Below are 21,004 nucleotides of genomic sequence, written 5' to 3'. Positions count from 1 at the left end.
TTAGAACCATAGTAAAGACATCAAAGGAATAGCTGTTAGAAGCGTGGTCTGGTCAACATTTGCTGCAAAATTTCGAACTAATAGTGACTGTGGACTAGAATAGCGATGGGTTTTTCAAGCAGCTGACAAGAAGTTATTTCCCCAACAACAATTCCCCAACAACTTCGGATGTCCGAACATTGATACCTGGTTGAAGTGACAACCAGTAGATCACAGAAAGCACCAATCAGATGTGTATACAGATCTCTGACAAGTTTTGGTGCTGTCTAAATTGATGCAGAAATAGCTGAGTAGATTGTCTGAGTGTTATGAAAATTACTCTGGTGTCCCCCTCCCTGGCCATTACACATATTTTGCAAACTTCTAAGTGTCTTAATGTGTTACCAACTTTTCATTCAAATCTACGAAATCTGGATGGTTGCATTTTCCAAGTACGTAATAAGTTCCAAACTTTCAGTTTTTGACAATTATTCGTTCAGCTGTAGCACCCTTTCGGTGCCTAGCTGCCATGTCGCACAAAGGAGGCACGAGGGCTGGGATACTGCCAGGTTGCCCAAGCCTAGACAGGGGAAGTCGAGAGGTAGCGGTCGGGTTCGAACCACGGACATTCCGGTCTGTAAATTCGCGCTCTTAACACTTGGTCCATCTCGCCCCCCAATTTCGACTATTAGTACTCGTCACTGAGTGAAACACAATTGTATGCATCATAGGTTACTCTGCACCACTGCGAATAGTACAAAGAAATCAGTGATGATAAGAGCTCCTATTTAAAACAGTGTGCACTACGTCGATGATGCGGGTGTTCTCCTGTCTATTTTCAAGTAGTTATTAGGAAGGCACTTGCATGCCAAAATCAGAGATGGTTAATGACCAAAAGAGTAAACTCCAAAAATTAAAAAAACTAACCAGCAATATGTCTTCCAGTATCGCAGCTGGTGGTGAACAGAATTTGATTTTTAGATTCACCATACCATTCATGGACGTTTCAAAGCGGTTTTCTGAACACGGAAGCACAAATTTCTCCTTTGATGTGTTGGATAGCATTTGGTCTAACCAAATTCACACACGTCAAGTACTGCAATAAACCTGACTCAAATGTGCTCAACCGTAACTCTAATCCCGGCATAAGAATTGGTAGATAGAACGTGCCAATGTTACCTCAGAGAAATCTGAGCGGTGATCAGTGAAGGAAGCCGATTCAGATGAAAAACTTGTACGCGACACCAGGGTACACGGGGTAGCCAGGCTTCATGGTGCAGCCCAACACTTTCCGATAAAGTCCGAGTGTTCGTAGTAACTCTATAACACACTCGAACAGGGCATACCAGGATGAGTCAATGGTGAGCTATCTACTTTTTGGCTCCAAATCCTTGAACACGAGGTTTTGGGTTTGTAGGAAAATAAGATGTGAATAAGAAATTGATAATAAATGTAAGGCGTTTCCAGAAACCTAGGGTTCAGCTTCGGCGACAATGTTGTGTACGAATATGGGCAGTTTTACTGGCATGATCTCACTACTTTCCCCGCCAACCAGCAGTTTATTTGTTTAAGTAATCGGTTATATTATAGTCGTTTAGGTGGTCATCCACAGTGATGATTATAAATCCTAATAAATCTGGATTAGCGTTCAAGTATAATAGACTGCCTAGTCTAGGCGTCCACTGAAGAATATGGATGAGGTGCCTTTCCATATCGAAATTTTCACGAAAGGGTACGTCTCGCCACACTTAGAATAGGGTAGCACAGTCTCAAATTAGGGCGCTCGGTAATACATCTACTCTGAACCTCGACTTCCGAGCGTGCATTGCTCAAATGAGGCAATAGTAACGACAGCTACGAAGCAGTGTGACAGGCTACGAGTATCTCCTTCCATAGTCGCATCCATTTGGCTATCCGACCACAAAGTTCACGACTTATTTGACCTTGTGTACCAAGGCTATGGAAACGACAACGCCGTAAGAAACAAAGCACGCTGAACGAGATCAACCAGGACAGTTACGCGTCAACACACGGGTCAATGACGCACCCACACGTTGGCGGCCTGGACAACAAATCCACCTACCTACCCACACACCCTGCTTGTCGCATGCATGCCCTTCGGTTGGTCTCAAGCCGGCTGAAACAGCTGGCCTATGGGCCAGACGTTGCTTTGTTCACGATTTGGGCCAATGGGCACAGAGATAGACCAGCAAGGCGATGCAACGGCTAGACAATACCTAGACAAGCTCACTGTGCTTCGCCGGTTTTGCCAATCACTATCGGCTAAGGCCGACTAACATCAAGGTATGGTGATTGGTGGATGGGAGGGCTGTTACGATCGATAGGCGGTAAGATTGGATGAAATGTGGTTTTGTGGGGAAAATATAAGGCAGAAGCGGGTTTTGCCGTCCGTCTGCGTTGCTCTACTGCGCCATGGCTCCGAAGGTCGTCTCCGGTAAGGCCGCGAAGAAGGCTTCGAAGGTGAAGGTACCGAAGGTTGACAAGAAGAAGAAGCGAAGGAGGAAGGAGAGCTATGCGATCTACATCTACAAGGTGTTGCGTCAGGTCCACCCCGACACTGGTATCTCGTCGAAGGCGATGTCAATCATGAATTCGTTCGTGAACGACATTTTCGAGCGTATTGCTGCCGAGTCTAGCCGTCTTGCGCACTACAACAAGCGGTCTACGATCACTAGCAGAGAGATCCAGACTGCCGTTCGTCTGCTTTTGCCCGGTGAGCTTGCAAAGCATGCGGTTTCTGAGGGGACGAAGGCAGTGACGAAGTACACGAGCACCAAGTAGATTGTGGGTGCCGGTCGAGTAGAGAACGCTTCCACGGCCCTTTTCAGGGCCACCACACTTTGATATGCCTGTTCTTTCTATTTGTTATTCGATATGTGGGGACTGAGATGGTCTGGGAGTAAATTGTGGTCCTCGTTTAGGTGTAGGTGGTACTGTGCGGCGCTGTGTTAGGTGAAGGCGGGTTTGGTGCCTGAAGGATGCACCCGGAATTGGTTTGGACTGTTCTGGTGTTTTGTCAGCCCAGGCATCCGCACGGTGTTTTTTGGATCCGCCACAGAGGCAAGTGACGCCATGGTTGTTGAAGGCAACCCGGCATTCGTGTTTTTGCGGGTGCACGATCACGCGGTTGTCTGGACGGTCCGCATTTCGCTTGCGGGTTTGAGGTCCTCCGTTGACTGGCTGTCCCTGTTGACCCGCTATCCTGTTTACCTCTATCCCCTGAGAACCGGCCGTCCTGGCAACGGGGTTATTTGGCCGGTACACTAAGCTCTAGGCTTACTTGCTAAGAGCGGGTTTATTTCCGATTTCGGTGTATTCCTCGTTTCTTGGTGCCTTATGGTAACTGATGGTAGGACGGCACGCGCCGGGTTGAGCACGCTACGGTTTCCTAATCTGAACGCTAGTTAGGTGAAATTCTGGTGCAGCTGGTGGTGTTCGGCGATCAGTTAGGAGAGCTCTTGACAGAACAGCACGAATTCCTGGTTTTCTTTTTCAACTGCTCGGGTAGGTATTACGCTTCAGCCGATTCGTGGTGCAATTAACACCATGGGCCTTGGACATCTCATAAAAACATGATTTTAGTGCTCGATAGGTCTGAGCTTACATTTCGTTTCGTGCATACGAATTGAATTGAGAGGTTGTCTGGATGAAGTCGTCTACGGTAGCCTGTTTCTTTTGCTCTGATGTTGAGGATCTCGCCGCACGAACACGAGTGTAATCAACAGGTTGTTTGATTATGGCATTATGGCAGCAAGCCGGGCTGTGATGGGCTAGTAGAGAGTTGGGGGTGCGCATATCACGTTTTCTCTGTAGCTACGGGTCAGTGACTGTCTAAATAAACGCTTCAGATGTCCGTTTAATCTGTTGTGGGCTTGTCGTGAAGGCTTGGTGAAAATTGAATTTCAGGGGAAGCATTTACCCTAGGATCTATATATCAGAAAACCATCGACGATAAAGTGCTCAACGGCCTGGAAGAGAAGGTCACGTGTGCACAAATGGTACGAGTTAAAGGCTACCTACCGATTGTGTGAAAATTCTTCCGGACCATGTCATTTTAAACTTTCAAAAACAGCACATTCATTCTGAAAATTGCAAAATGTTCGTTACTGCGAACACCAACATGACTGCTATGTAGGTATCTCGTGTGGCATGCTCGAGTGGCAGTCCTATACAAACATTCGATAAACACAATATTGACAAACCCGTTGAATCTGAAGTAAATTGTACTCAAGATAGGTACGTTGTTCAAGCTACGCTTAAACCAACTACATCCATCGCGTTAGGAATCTTAATTCAAAGGAAGTGCCATTGAATGGCGATGGAGCAGAAAAATGTGACCGACTCCGAGATCGAATTGCGATGGTCACCTAAATAAACCAGCGGCCCTTGAAGGACATCCATTGGGTTGAAGGAAGTCGAAAGCCAAAAAAAGTATCGATATCTCCTCACATAACACTAGTAAGCAAGCATAGGTCTGCTTCGAGGCCCAACATGAAGAAATGCTGTCAAGTGTGAACAGAGAGCAGGTTTTAGTAGGAACTACATCTAGATGATGCAGGGTGGGACTGCTGACCGCTGTGACGACCTTGGCCGTCCATTATGAGAACGCGGCATGGGGAACACCAGATGGTGTCCCCGAACTCTGGAGCACTTGTGTGGTCTGGATAAGGTTCCCAGTCACTAAGATGCTGGGTGAATTCAATAAAATCCACAAAGCTTGATGCCTGCTGTTTCATCTGATTTGCCCGAACATTGCATTACGCTTATGGGACTAATTTATCACAAACGGATTTTTGTGTAGCCCTGATGGGGGGGGGGAACAATAATATGAGCAGTGTAGGCTGTATCGAATTCACGAAAATGGCAAGGCCAGGCGCTTGTATGTTAGTAGTTATCGACTATTGGTGTTTTGAAGTCTGATGGCCGCAGTAAATAGCCCGAAATATTGTCTCACATGATCGGGTTTACTTTCAGGGACGTATAAAGCTTCACGTTCGCTCAAGTCCCTATTCTGTATTTGCGTGGGCTTATGCGTCCGATGCTGGATCAGCGTGAATACGGCACTACCATTCTGAAGGCTATCACATCTGACGTCAAATTACCACCATTTTTATACGGGCCAGTTTATTTTATTTCAGAGTGTTGCGGTAGCATTGCACTGCAGTTCGATTTCCTACAATGGATTCGGTCAATTTTTCTGACATGAGTTATTGATATGCTAGACGACAAGTGCCTACGGGCTTACCTACTACTAACTGATTGTCCGCTTGGAGTTCATTGTATTTCTTCTCAGCAACCAATAACCCATTACTGCACTTGAGTTTACTAGGAGCACCAATTAGGAGCTTGTGCGCTCATCCTAACTTTGAGTTTTAATTTCTGAACTGAATAGGTTCATGTATATCGTTCAGTTAATCTAAAATTTCTATGCTATACACATAAGTTTAGTGTATTTGCGTGTGTGCTGTTCATATCCATCTATTTGCCGCAGTAACGCACTGTTTGTATAAAGTCATATCATTACACAAACCTCACCTTGCCTTCCTCACTTTAGCTCGATAGCTGATATAAACAAACAAGTTCATCCGCTCCGGCCTCATCTTTGATTTCCTAATCGGTTGTAGTGATGACGAACAGGATGGCGTTATCGGATATAGTAAATTTGATGATTAATTCGCGCCGTATCAAACGACAAAACGAAATAGAAAAAACCGAAGCATAGGTATAACAGGCTTAAGATCATGTAAGACCTAAGTATATTAACAGAAACTTGGATTGGATGAACACAGTGAGTCTGCCCCCAGTTCAAATGCTCTAAATTCATATTAGCTTAGAATTTCAAAAACCCCGAGCAAACATTAATTTCCAAAAAGTTGGTGGATACCTGGAGTAAAGCTGTACACTGAATCGTACCATTTATTGATAACTATAGTAAACCACGAACTAGCTGAACACTTGATGTTTTGTTGAAATTTGTTGATATCACTTGTTTCGACCGGCATTGGAACTGCAAGTTCGTTGTTGTGCTGCCTGATCGAGCAAGCATTACCGGAAAAACCGTCCAGCTGTAGCACCCTTTCGGTGCCTGACTGCCATGCCACCAGAACGAATCACGAGGGCTGGAATACTGCCATGTTGCCCAAGCATAGACAGGGGAAGCTGGGAGGCAGAGGTCGAATTCGAACCATGGACCTTGTGGTCAGTAAATTCGTTCTCTAACCACTGAGCTATCTCTCCACCGCAGTGCTGGGAAACAGCCCACGGCTCATGGGTATTGGCTTGTGGGCAGTCATTTGTTTTTGGGTCACCGAGTTCTTTATGTTCTTTAGCCTTCAGAAACATTCACAGAGTGAAAGACTACTGTAGATTATATTTGATTTTCATAAAGTATTCCAAGTCATTGTGATTGCTTTTGACGTTTTAGTGTTGATGATGTTTAAATATTTTTCTCACTACTTTTGTCAGTCACGATGTAGCATGAGACGAAATATGAAAACATCAAACTACGTTTGAAAAACCAGCATTCAGACGTTAAAACTTCCAAAGTTTTCACCGTCTCCAAAATTGTCTCTTGTCGTGTCAAGGCTACCGAAAATTCAAATCCGATGACGGTCTTTTGTCCATAGTCTCCGTCGTTTGTCGTGAAATTTTTTAATTTACAGTTTACTGTTTATTCTTGGATTGGAAATTCCGCAGATGGATCAACTATTGCCAGATGTCTGATACCAAAACCCGCCTTTATCAGTTGATGCTTCGTCTGATGCAGTGACTCGACCAATGCTTGATGCATTATCTCTATCGGTTCCATGGAGAATTGTGAAAGGTTCGCAGTGACTGTTGTCCAGTATCGCCTGTCCATTGAAAATACCGCTCAGTATCACTATCGTGTGGCTACCATAGCGGTTGCGAAAGGATATACTGATGAAACGCAATAGTCCAGGAGAATCAGCATACCAAACGGGAAGCTTTTCGTAACACTCACAGTGCAGTTGGAAGCTGTTAGCACAGATCATGATGTAGCTAGTCATGAACCTGGTCCAAAGGAGCCTCTCCGAATTAACCGGAGAGGGGGGGAGTGGTAATCAATGGCCAGAACCCCTAATTCTGGGATCACAAACGCCCGCTTCAACGGCCGTTGGTTCTGGATATCAACTGGATAGTTAATGATCGCACAGTAACACTTTAATACATTTATATTTATGTAACAATTCGACATTTGCACTCACACAGCAAGAACTAGACGCTGGGATGACCGGATCAGTGCTATGAGATTTTTGAGACGATAGTACGAAACTACCTGCACACTGAGTTGTCACATCCAAACTGTTAAGAAGCACATTACTCTTACGGTCCTCAAGTCCTTTTTTGGAGAGGGATGTGGTGACCTCTTAGGTCGATGCGTGACAAACTAATGCATTTGTGCGCATTCTTATCCACACGAGGTGACGTCAAGCCTTGGTGCTTGACCTCATACGTTAATTACTATTGCTTCAAGTTTTGTTTCTTATGGAAAGTGGTTGTTAGTCGCTTCGTAGCTGGATAGAGCAGTTTCCCAGCTCGTTGTGTTGTCTTCCTCTCCAAACAAGCCGGACAACCCAGCAGCCTATTTGTAGTTACAAGACATCGTTTTGCCAATGTGAAAAAGAGCAGAGTCTTCGTCAGTAATTAGGTGCAGTAATTCAAAAACTCGTCCAAACTCAGATTCTCTATGAGAAGACGCGCTTGAGCGGCGTGATTCGGATATAGTCTCGGGAAGTTTATAACATGAATATATGATACCCTCGTCGAAATCATAACTAAATCCTCGAGAAACTGATGCCAGTGTTCCCTTCAGAGTTCGTAGAACTGGGGAATTGTCACTTAAGGTCGGGTTTCTGGTGCTTCAGATGTTTGCGCAATCCCTTGTAGTTGCTCTGGGATCTGCCGCTGATACTACCATTATGGCCGTTGCTGTGTTCCTCGATGCGGTCTTATTAATTCTAAAGACATCATATGATTACCGACTTTGTATCCTGACTCGAATGTGGATGCACGTAATCTGCTTACGACCTGTCTCCAGTGTGCAATTCGTGTACCCGATTGGGACGCCCAGATCCCACTTTTTGCATAAAACTGGATATTCAAGTTTGGTCTCCGAGACCTATCACCATTGGTAATCGGTGTTTTGGTAGCCCTATTATTACTCATTCAGATTCATGAAATCACGGGAAAATGTTACTAAAATATACCTAGCTACGCTTCGCTGACAAGTCTTGCGAAGCTTCTGAGCAGCTGTTACCTGAGATAACATATCACGACTTATTATGCACTACTTGCAACATTCCAGTAGCTAAACGAATGAATTGAAGGGTGGTCACATTGATCCTCAACCAGCAATTGCAATCTTCTGAAAACCGTTGTTTGGACTTCTTGCGCTAAAGTATGGCATATTGGTATTTTGTTGGGATCCGTTTTAATTAGTCTCCATTATGATTTTTGGCTCGCATCCAATTTTGAAGTCGCACTGGTATGGCTCACTGGTGTGGGGTCGACTTGAGACATGTTTGCTGAGAATGTATTGTCTGCATTCCGTTGTCACATTTACCATTCCTCCTGAACTTAAACCACACTTTGTAACTGTCGTTCACATTGTATCATGACGTTTGTTTTAATGTTACGAATACACAATTTTCCGGCGCGACCTGCTGACTTCTTGCTGAATGAGCGTATTTACGCTCCGTTGAACTGTTTGTTGACTGCTGAACCAGTGGGACTAAATCTCTGTGTTTGTGTCAACAGGTCCTAGTCCGCTACAAGAAACTGATGGCTGTCCGGTTTTCAACCCTGACAGAATCTGAGAAAACGCCAAACGAATAAATAAAGAAGAACTTTCCACCGGCTCCGTTGAGTAAGCGACGGATTATTTGGTTTCATTGTGGTGGATGATGTCTTCGGTCCTGGCGAATGTTAGCTAGTGTGGACAGGCACTAGTCATACAGGTTGGGGATGTATACTTTAGCCACATATGTTTCGTCAGAGCGCAACAGATTACGTTGCTCAGACGTTTTCAGAAAGATGAAGGATGAACGGTATCCAGTAAAGACAACAGAAATGGATAAAATGACTCAGAAATGTGGGTGACGGATGTGTGTTCGGCTGTGGTGTCATTTTGTTTCAATTTTTTTCGACAATTTTCAATTTTCATATTTGCGTTCTATTCACAGAGCTATCAGAAGGCGGACGTACTTTGTTTACTGGTACTTTCCACAAAACACTGGCACATATTTCTCTGTATGGGTCCTCCGGACGATGCTGCATAGTCGGATTTCCTTTATTCGCCTTACAGATTCCGCCACGACCTGGAAGTATTGCGCCACACCGACCTATACATTTTTGCTTAACTAACGGATCACGCTCTATACTTCAACCGAAAGTAGACTGTTCCGTACAATTTGAGACGCCCCATGTTGTCAGCGTGACCAACGGTCACCTGAGGGACGCTTGAAAATATGGGTGTACCACCGCAGCCATCTCAGGTATGCAATACAGATGGTGCTTCTTCACGCTTGCTGAATCACGAGGGAATATGAGATGCCTACATCCTAACGTTGTGGCCGAAGGGAAATCCCGGGGGGTGACTACGTTCTAGCCGCGATCTGCTGGAATGCCGGGAATCCATTGTCGCCTGCTTTGAGGCACAGATGTCCACGACCACAGTATTGGCGTATCGGAAACAACAAGGTGAAATAAATCTAAGTCAACTGTCTTATAGTTCCTGCTGCACACCTTCAAGTGCATCCAGACACTCGACACACGTGCCAGTAAGGGCATGCATGCAGATGCGGCTGCTTTGTATTCACTTGTTGTTGGTATTCAGGAGGTGTCCCGTTCAAGGCAGCAAGTAACTTGATTCATAGATGTTACCTCAGATCAGGTGGTTGTCTGAGCTTACCTTGCAGGAGCAGGAGGTCCCGACTGGAATTGTTTCCAAGGCATTACCGTTATCTTTCGAGGGCCTGAGAAAACAAATTAACTTGGTAGCGGACAAGCTGTAGCTATTGGTATACAGGCGCTACTTAACACTGGATTATCTAGGAACAAATAGTGTCGTGCCAATGTTCAACAATGTTCAACGTCTATGGTGGATAACATGCTGTCGCTAGTTGAGAACGGTAGTTCTTAACCTAGATGGCGTTTTCAGGATAGATAATTTAGATTTTGTGGGTTTCGTAGCCTACTAAATTGTCCAGCCGACTGTTGGTGTCCAAAAGCTCGCTTATCCTATCACCGCTATGATGATGAATCGTGCATACCGTGCGAAGAAGACCGACAAGCTTATCTCCAGGTTGACTTGTTATTGTTTTCTTCTAGCCACCGACCCTTCCAAGCAACGCACAGATGTGACTAGATGGTCCGGAAAGGAGCCCAGTTATGATAACCATTTGGATGAGCAGAAATCCATTACACAGTGGCCCGAAAATCCGCATGCCTCCAGATGTTCGTTCGCAAATAGTACAAATTCAGAGCTAACAGTCTGTAGTATAACATTATTTTTAAACGATTTAGACCGTCAGCGAGGGCAATAGACCGTGATGAAAAGTGTCATTGAGGACGTGTCCTTTGCTATAGCGGACGAGCGTGGGGTGTAATAAAAGCAGCACAGACACTAATGTTTAATCCCAACTGGTGGAAAGCATATCGTCTGGTGTAATCAAGTTATTAAAGTAGGAATAAAGGCAAGGCGGACTTAATTTATGGGTGCAAGCAAGTTGTGGAAGCGGTGCTGTAATAGGAGAATCGGCAGCATCAGACAGAGACTGGGTCACACCTAAACTGGTATGATCTAAAAGCAGTGGAAGTTGGGAATGTTGTTTGAATATTGTTATCAAACTTGTGAGAACATACCAAATTGAACTAAGATTAGACCATTACGATTCGGATATGGCGGGCAACAACACAACCGGGGAAGGCAGACCTAAGGAACTTTCTCTGACACGTTATAAGGAACTGTAAGTTGCAAAAAATAAAAACAGCAACAAATCTGGAAAATCAAGAGGGTTTCAGTTATCAGGTCAGTCAATTTGAAAACTGAAGGCCGGTGCTCAAAAGCCAATCACTAGAAGTATAACAAAATTAATTTCGCCAAAACCCAAGGGTTTTCGGATGTGCAAATTTTACGGGAAGTTGGTCCGAGGGGTTACTCATAGCATTTTTCAATTGAGCGAACTTCAAAGGTCACCAGTTACCACCGATTTGAACGTTTACCAGTTTACGAGATGAAATAGGGGCCCATTAACCACACAAGGCTCTTAGTTGCAAAAACTTTACGTGTGGAATAAATTTTTTAGCACCAAAATATTGCATTTTGTTGTATATCTGCTCAAACCAAAAACCATCTTAATCTACACTCATGTTTTTGCAGCTCTCCAAATTTCATTACTCACTGAAACAATCATACTTCTGGCGGAAAAGCCCGGTGGAATAATTTCCCAGCATCGCTGAGACGCAAGAATGTCTAACTGGGGCCCAAAAGTTTAGACCGGTACTCTGAACTCAGCCGACAGATTGCCTTAGTTCATCGGGGGCGTGTTATGGCTTCCGGAAATTGAATCCTGTGTAAATGCTGAGCGGCGATAAAATTAGAAACCGAATGGCGGAATATCTTGACATTTTGCGGTATTCGTATACGGCATATCCAACGTAAATTCCACGCAAGTGGGTTATCGAACGACGTTTGCGTTCGGTAGTTGGCACTTCTTTCCACACGGCACGTGATATCAGAAAATCATCCATTTCCCCATTCCCTATGCTAATGTTTACTGCAGCCCCTGACGGGTGACTTATTTCCCTCTGTAGTTACTCAAATCACATTGTCAAATCACACTGTCTATGAGGGCCTTTTAATCACATTTGAATCTATCCACCTCTAAAGCACAAAAATTCTACCTCTTCAGATACCGGCCGACTAAGACTGCTAGGGGGTTTGTGCTTTGACCACAAAATTAGGGATCTCCTGTTCACATTTCCCTCTTCCTACCCAGCTTCATGGACTTTCGTGGTGCACCATTTAGCTGACAAACGCTCCGGATATTCACGCATAGTCACATCTATTCGCGTTGACCACATTCCGTCATTCTCTACAATCCACGTCAGAATGTCGATTGTCGTTTTTGAAATCAGAGAATGTTGGCTTACTACAGAAGTTAGAAATTACCACTACTCTGCTGCCCGCTATTTCAGGTCTCAGTATAACCTGTCGCCTAGTGGCATCCAGCGGACTGTTTTGATACTTCTCCATTTGATTCCTAAATGTATGTGACAGTCTTATTGCCTTGTTCAACTAGTGGCAATGAATCACTCTGTGGCCTGAACGTACTTAAGACTGTGAGTGATCCATACCCGTCCTAATTCATTACGCTTACTTCGTCAATGCTGATCACCATAACCCCCCCCAACTGACTTAATAAGATGTTCACGTCCATCGACCAAAGAACGACATCGTGATGACGGTAGCACGACTGCCAGACACAGTCCGCTGGGTTTCCCGTAGTTCGACATAGCTCTCTAAGTCCCGAACGAGCGTGTTATCTGCCCCCGCAAACCGTCTTAATCTACCGAATTTGTTCCAAAACTCCAAAGTGTTGGCCAACCTATTTTCCTGTGTGCTCGTACTGCCCACGAACCTACCAATTAATTCCGTGGCATTATTAAGCACTCACTGAACAGTTGAAGATAGTCCTCCACTGTACATCGTGTGCCATCATAAAAAAACTATCAGCCTTACCTTGACTTTGTCTGGCTGCACACCCGCTTCAGTGATAGGAGACGTTTTCCTAGACAGATGGTAAATATTTGTTACCTTTTGAGCTAGTGCAAACAAAGACGACGTAATTATTGTTCATACACCTTTTCAAAATCCTTCCAAATCCAATGCGGGAGGAAAAACGCGAAAAAACTAACTTTCCCGCCAAACATCCACCGTCTTTATAGAGACCACACTGAGCCCTGATAGCCATAAAAATATGAATTACGTGCATGAAGAGACGTAGAGTACGTTCAACCACTCTCCAACAAAACCACGACTACCTGGGAAGATTTTTTGGTCTCAGATATATAACATGAAATGCGAAACCTGATGTTAAGTTTTCCCGCTCTCGAAAGTGTGATTTCAGAGCAATTTCGGGTGTGCTTTCAAGGATCGGTCGCTCAAAAAGCGTGGCCATGTTACAGGGAGTTAGTGTTCTGGGCTTGCAAGAAGGCTGTGAGGATGATGAGTTGGAGAAATTCGAAGTAGGGCGAACCGGTAGCTTGCATCCTACCCCTGGATGAACTCACTGGGGGCGCTGTTGGACCAAGTCGTGTATAGGAATTCCTCAAGAGGGTAAACTGGTGCTAGCTCACTACCAACGGTTGTGAGTTAAATCACGAAGTTTGTGGAAAGAAGAAACCGGAAGTGCAACAACATGGTGAAATCCAAAAGGAGGGTTTAGTGCATTAGGGCAAACTAGTTGCAGAGGGAGTTTTGGCCAGGTAGGCGGCTCCGAGAGCCAGCTAGGGTTCCAAAGGAGCGTGAGGGGCAGTCCAAGGCACGCAGAACGTTGGAAGATGTGCCATCAGACTGAGTATGTGAGTACCGTGCCATACTTGCAGTGACACTTCTGTTCCTAGACAGACCCGCAACGGACGTCATGACTGAGGTGATCGGATCAGGGCTGTGCAATTCTGCAGGCAGCGGGATTTTTGCTTAGCTGAGGGGGTCAATATAGATAAAAAAGCCGACCTAGAATCACAGTTAACTTTGGGTCATTTGGAGTTGCATGTGGATGTGAAGTAAAGAATAGGCAGACTGGATATCGACCATAGGGAGCGTTCGGCGCAGTTGTTGCTGAAAATCGAAACTGGAGAGGAAGGGAGGGTTGGATTAGGATATATTCAATGACATGTAGTTCGATGATAGAAAAAAAGTTTATTTTCAACTTGTGGGTGGCATGCCATCAGACTTGATCGTAAGGTTACAGTCAGAATAGAAGCATCGCTGGAGGGGACTGTGGGTAAGTGGAGTTTTGGGAAAAGTGACAGCGTCATGGACAGTGGGCATTATCCGATGTAGGCGTGATCACCACTAAGCCAGCAAGGGTAGGAGAGCACAGTTGCTGTACGTTTTTGGAGAGAATATCGAACAAGATCTGATCGTTGGGATTTGAAGGTGGCGGGTAAAAAAAAGAGCGAGGGAGGGCAAAACAAGAGACATACTGCCCGACACATGACAAGAAAAGTGTATACGGTGGAAAATGGGGAATCACAACATCAGATCTGAGGAGGCGGCAGAGTTGGCGTCATCCAGCTGGTCAAATTGAACAGAAACATAGAACCAACGCCGAAGCCTCTTGGCCTTGGACTGTCGGGCTCATTGCCAGGGTCACAAAAAGCGTAAGTGGGGATAATGAATTTGAGGGATTAAAAAAGTGGATAGATGGCGAGAGTAATCTCAGAATCATGGTGTGCAGTGAAATTTTAGTGACTCACTGGTGTCGCTGTTGTGGAGTTGAGCATAATAGTTCCTTGGAAGAGTGAGATGGTTACATCACACTCGCCGCAACGTGAACTGTTTAGAAAGTTACTGAGTTTGCGGGAAGCACAGACGCAGGGAAATCGTTAAAATCGAACAAAAGTTTCAGCAGATTGGAATAAACTTGTTGTGGAAGCAGCCAGAGCCATGTTGGGAGCTTGTTCGTCTTTGCAGTTAATCGGACAAGTGGGCAAGAAGGCATGGTTGAGAGAAGGAACGGAATAGTTGCGGCTGTGCTATCAAACTGGGTATGGCAGTGCCATGCCATCACTGACCTAACATACTTCGGTTTTCGGCCAGCCCCATAATAAACGTCACATTTAAGGTCATTAGGCTGGGATGTGCAATTCTTTGAGCAGTAGAAGTTTTCGAGGTTGGTCAACGAAACAAAAGTAGAACGAAGCCGATGTAAGATCGCGGGTTTTTTGAACCGTTTGGAAATCTCTGTAGATCATAGACCAGGCAGAGTGGATAACGACCAACCGGGTCGTCCATACCTGATATTGCCGTAGTTCAACGCTCCGGAAGATTGTGGGAATTGGATAAGATTAGTAAAGCATGGTGTGTTTGGGGAGACATTAGATAGGATAAAATGCAATAACACACATAGAAAGGAAAACTTGACGTCTACCACGATTAGGATGACCACAACAAGTGATTATATGAGACAAGATAAGGATGGGTTTGTACTTAGTAGGCTAGCGATCAAACAAGGGTTGTGTTTGCTAATATATGATATTAAAGTACAAGAGACCCAGTGCAAACCGATATAAGCGCGAAGAGGGGTGGTGTGGTAAGAAAAATCAAACGTATAAGAACTGATGTAAGTGAATTTCCGAGATGATGGACTGGAATTCATTTTGGAATTCATTACACGAGTTGGACAATACCCGGAGAGAAGGTAATAGTAACGGAAATAGTCACCAGTACCCGAAACATTGCTATCAGGTTCAAGTTTATTGCGGTTGGCTGGAACAGCGAGTTGTTAATCGGGCCAGGATGGGGGTACTTCTTGCCGAGTAATTTAACAAACAGGAACCAGGTAGGCTTGCCAGTGTGATAATTGCAAATTACGAGAGGCGTGAAACAATCCTCTCTGGGTATGTCTGTATTTGGCGACTTAGCTATACAAGGAGCCAGTTTTACCGGTGAATTGATGCCACATATTTTTCGTACTTAGTGGCAATCCAGCGGCAGGCATAAGGCCAGCGCGAGAAAGTACTAGTAGTATTAGCAGTAGCGTAGATTGTGGCTTAGTTGCGAGTTAACTGGTGTGATAACGAGCAAGGAGGCTAGCTGACTGTCTGGTTGGTAGGGGCAGTTACAATGTGAGCATGGTGTGACTAAACGAGCAATAGGGGAAATGGTAGCCCGCATCGTAGAATCAAGTTGTACAATGAAACTGGATAGATAATCTGGTGTCGCTGTTGGTGCAATCCAGATGTGTTAATTCCCTGGAAGGGTAAGAAAACTTATAAGAGGAAACTTGAACTTGAACAAAATCACTGAATTTGTTGATAAGACAAAGTGATAATGCACCAGGATAAAACAACAACTGGAAGCTGAACCGAATGTCTGTGGCATTTTACACCCAGGTTATCGTTGGTTTCCGGCAGCTGGATTGTGGTAAGCGTCCTCACGGCCCGCAATCTGTGGAGGATTCGTCCGCCGCAATTTTTCCTATCCCTATCGGTCGTATTTCCATTCTCAACTTTACTCCGTGTTGCAAATCAAGACATGATGGTTTACCGGACTGAGTTTACATAACTTTATCAGCCAATGAGACAAATAGAAAACATAGGCTATCGGGTTCTGTACTCCCTACTGAGAATCGGAAGCCTACTTGTACGACCGGGCGCCACCGCCCCTTCCTACAAGTGCATAAAGTTTCTTCCACCTTTTTGGTACCTTGGATGTACAAGGCCTACCACTATTCGAATTGGCCGACCCGATAACTGGAATATCCATGCTTCTATGGAGCCGCTGCCCTGGTTTCTTGGTTTCATTGTCACCCCAAGTGGGATACATAATAGCATATTTGCAAATACGCGGTTGATGAAAACTAGAAGGAACTAAGGCCACAGATTAAAAATGTGAAATTCCAGAACTCAACAAATTGGGCCTGACGGCACATCATTTACTGGGGGATGAAATTTCAATTTTCAGAGGTCTAGTTTGCTGCATCCTGCTTTAATTTTGTGAACGATATTTAGTGCGTTATTATGTCAAAAGCTTTGAAGATGCTTAGGGGATGGTTGTAAAGACGGCATCTTTAGGGCAGGGAAATACGAAGGCAGACCACTCGGAATGACGTAAATTTGTGTTTATTGAGAGAACATACATTTCCAACACGAGCATCGGACCCGAAATTTATCTTACAGTATAAGCTTGTATAGTGGCTTCTTGAGAGTATCTTCCTGAGGAAAGCTTGTGATTTGAGTAACTGACTTAAATTGCCTTTTATTTCTAGGAATTTTTTGTTTCTTTTCAGCACTATCACGTTGTATGAAATGATCACACAAGTCCTTTTTAAATTTAAAGCAAAGATAGCGCAAGCCCTTTGAAGGATTCAATACACACGTAATCATTTATGTCGAACCAGATACGCTTATTCACCTGCCATACCAACGGTTTTGCACCTTCACACTTCCCGTCAGTCTACTGAGTACCGCCTTTTGCCAACACTCTGGAAGATGTGCCATGCAGTTACCTATTAACTCTGCTTTCCGAAATAGATTTATACTGCTTCTTTCTTCGTTTATACATACTAAGAAGTTTTTGCAATTCGTTTCTAATGCACCTCAAGTTGCTGCCGGAACCCGCAACTCCAGATGTGTTTTCAAGCGCAAGAAACGCGTTTGAGGCTCTGGCCAGTTTAAGCCACTAGCTTCACCTAGGATACCCCGGGAAGTGATATTTTGCTTACATTAAACAACGTAGCAAATTGGATTACACTCTATGGCATATCCCTGTGTCCGTAAAAACGTAATATTGATGATGAACATATCCACCAAGATTTATATTCAACACCGGGGTACTTTTTTAGCAAAGCTTGGAGGTCGTGAATACAATTGGGACTCAAGACAAAGAGACCGTTCTCGCCTCTGCACACTTCCGCGGGAACGCGGAATGCGCTAGTGGGCCGAACCACCTGGCGAATTCTCCGTCCGAACTCGGAACACTGCTTGAAAAATATCTGATGCCAGTGGAAACCGAAACTCGAAAATGTTACCCAACCGCATAGTGAGTCGAGCTTGTTGCCACAGGAATGCAATCATGTCGACAACAACTCCAGATTCAACTCAAAGCTGAATTCTGCCATTTTGCCAAATCCAGAGGTTCGTTCACCTTTAAGTTATGAAATCCTAGAAGTGTGACAGAAATTTATTGGTTTGGCTTGAATTCCCCTTTTGACATGTGCTCGTGACCCAGCCTCACATTATAAACTTTTCGAAGGTAGTTGTAGGTATTCTGAGCCAGACCCGACAGAAAGCTTAACTAAAAACGCAACGTCTGCTGAGAATAAAAAAGGACGATTTATGCTCTGCAGGAGTAGCCATGCCATGATGTCCGGAAGACTGGCATGGAGCCTGAAATTATGTCGGGGCCTTTGACTGGCAAACCCTGTAAGTCTACTCCTGACTACAACTCGGCTACACCTGTTTACTCTTTGCAGATAGACTGTAAACCAAGCGATAATGGTGAGGGGACAGCCGCAGATTATCCGAAATAGTTAATCATCGCAAGGCAGGATTAGGGATGTTGTAATGCCTAGCATAAGAGTGCATGCTGACCAGAAAGTATCAGAAAGGCTGTGAATTTTGCGCTATTGCTAAAGCAGACAGCATAAACAGATTCGCATCCAGAGCACGTCTTCGTGCGCTCATTTGCCAAGTTGATTGCAGTCCCCTCGAAATTGGGATGACTCCTGAGCAACAGCGTTGCAGACGGACCAACAAATGACTGCAGCGCGTGCACACGGACCTCAAAGAAAAACTGTTCCGGAGTTTACCGAACTGTGCACTAAGGGCAACTGGAATTGAGTGTGGGTATGATGGACAAAAGTAGGACCACAGAGATGAAGTGTAGACGGTGCTCTGTCTATCCGTCAGTCTTCTCATCCCTGTCCCTAGCTATCAGGAGAGCCAGATTTCTGAAAGTAAACACTGAATGCCCGAAATCTACTGAGATGCTGACCAGACAGACGACGCCAGTTCAACATGCGGCGTGTCACACTCTTATATCAAGGCCAGAAAATGCGAGTCAGTCTTGGACCAAGTTCAGAAAGAGTCCCTCCGATAAAATAACCTGAGTCCGTTGTATTTTCCACTCCGACTGTCGCACTCGCTTGTTCGGAATAAAGCTCTCGTTTTCCATTTGGTTAACCTTTTTCCGGCACTAGGCAATGGATCAGGGTCTGCAGCCATATAGAGTAGATTGGTGGATCAGCGGATATAACATTAGCCTGAGGCAGCATCAAAAAATTAACCACAGTACCCTGTTGACAGTTGAAAAGCTCTTAGTTGCCTTGCAGCTTTCAAAATCCACATTATCCAGATCGTTGCTGAAACGGTACAATAGCTTTATCGACGTATAGTGTGCTTTGGAAAAATTGTAAGGGCTCTCATCCAGACTATGCTTCTCATATCGCTAAAAATGAGCTGTACTTCTACACTGCGGGCACCCAGTCTTCTTCGTGCCCTGAACGCGGTAGCCAAATTGTGGAGCGGAAGTGCCTCATCGAACCAAGTTCCACTAAAATGCGTCGCAAGGTTTTCTTACAGTTTGGGTCACCGCAGTTAGACACGATGAAAAAACATTCACTTCCCGTGAGAACAAACACAAGGAATGGTAACAGTTTTACGCTTTACGGAGGACTTCCATGAATTGCCACGGAAGCTGATATAGAAGCTGAAGTTGGACGAATGGGTCAAGAATTTGATTCGAGGTTGATATGCACCTTGCAGATGATGAGGTGCAACTTCTTCTATGATGGCTACGAAGGAAGCTATACTAGGCAATGATGGACTTGCTCACATACCAATGGCCCATCTCAGTTGGGAGTTGCTGCCCCTCCTGTGGTGTGCAGCTTGCTTTTGATCATGCCTTTTTGTATACAGTCGTTTACCTGCTTTCCCCTCTTTAGGATTTTGATGTTAGAAACACAGCACTTTCGTTCCGCAACTTCAGCCTGTTTGGTAACAAAACAGTATCGATGTACGACAGACAGTGTCTGAGGTTGCCACACTCAAGAACTTGATATAAAACTGCACTCTGTCACATTTGTGGTCCTGTCAGTGGCTTACCGCGTGGAACTTGTCTTCCTGTCTTCAACCTCGGGGATAGAGATGCTTTTGAGGGATCCGCTCATCGATATTACGACCGCGTGGAGTCTTCCTGTCTTCAACCTCGGGGATAGAGATGCTTTTGAGGGATCCGCTCATCGATATTACGATTACCTTAACCCCAACCAACCCGTGATGGCCCAACCACATAATTGCCAACGTTTCGCCAACGACCTGAATGCATTCGATGACCCCAGACACTTTACCCAATATATCCATGGATGGCACTATCTAAGTTGCTGTGACTGTGTTCTAATGAGTATATCTAGGAGATGGCCTTCCTAAAGTTTATCATATGTCTGCCGGTCTCACACCAAGCGTTACCGGCCCATAAAAAACCACCACAGCTCGCCTTTTTTATGCAAAAACTCGAAGTTTTGGTCAACATGTGGAACCATAAGTTCGCTCCGTTCACAAACTCGTTTAGTATTTGCCTGAGTACCATCTGGTTCTATGCAATGCGAACGGTATGTCCGCTCAGATAACTCTAAAAAGGACCTCTCATATTCCTATGGGCCACTGAGTACACTCGTTTTCAACTCAACCTGCATTCCTGTGGTGGGAGCCCTCCTTTCCCCCACTCAGTCTAGATGTGGCCCATCATCCTCATTTTGTGGTCCATGGCTTGAGCCAAAACTGCAACTCAAAAAGACCATCCTGATTTTGTTACGGTTATCATGCTAGGTTCAAGGCTGTCAAGCTGTATCTCAACGATGCCGAGGTGACGCTGGTTCCGTCAGCCCATTGTGCGCTCTTCTACCAGTCACAAATTAACGCCTCTCGTTCTTCACCGTCATCAATGCCAGGATGCCACCAAGTTTAGACCATGCCAATTTTTGCGTCGCCATTTTTGAGTTGAGATGCACTTGATTCTATCTATTTGTCCCACTTCCACGTCATCCCGGGAGACCACATCGGTACTGTTGTTCGGTCCCACTGTGATTACTCCTACGCTGTATTATCCACCATTTAAGAAAAAACATTATCATTATTCTACCGCACGGGCCCCTATGAACTTCAAACCTGCAAGAATTAAAGAACTGCTACACGACTAGGTGGGAGCAAACCCTGTAATATCCGCAGCGCTTCAGCTCAGTCATCCGCTTAAACA

General features: G+C 44.9%; 1 protein-coding gene across 1 annotated transcript; it reads left to right on the top strand.

Annotated features, from left to right (window-relative positions):
- Positions 1-2,412: 2,412 nt before the first annotated feature.
- Positions 2,413-2,781, top strand: T265_10277 (hypothetical protein; the record flags this gene model as incomplete). Its single annotated transcript, XM_009176597.1, has 1 exon — positions 2,413-2,781. The coding sequence occupies one exon, from the start codon at positions 2,413-2,415 to the stop codon at positions 2,779-2,781; it is 369 nt and encodes a 122-aa protein (XP_009174861.1).
- Between the last annotated feature and the right edge of the window lie 18,223 nt (positions 2,782-21,004).

This window comes from Opisthorchis viverrini, assembly GCF_000715545.1.
Source record: "Opisthorchis viverrini unplaced genomic scaffold opera_v5_352, whole genome shotgun sequence".
Classification (NCBI taxonomy): domain Eukaryota; kingdom Metazoa; phylum Platyhelminthes; class Trematoda; order Opisthorchiida; family Opisthorchiidae; genus Opisthorchis; species Opisthorchis viverrini.
The sequence above is the reverse complement of the archived record's forward strand: the minus strand, read 5'-3'. Positions and strand labels throughout refer to the sequence as shown.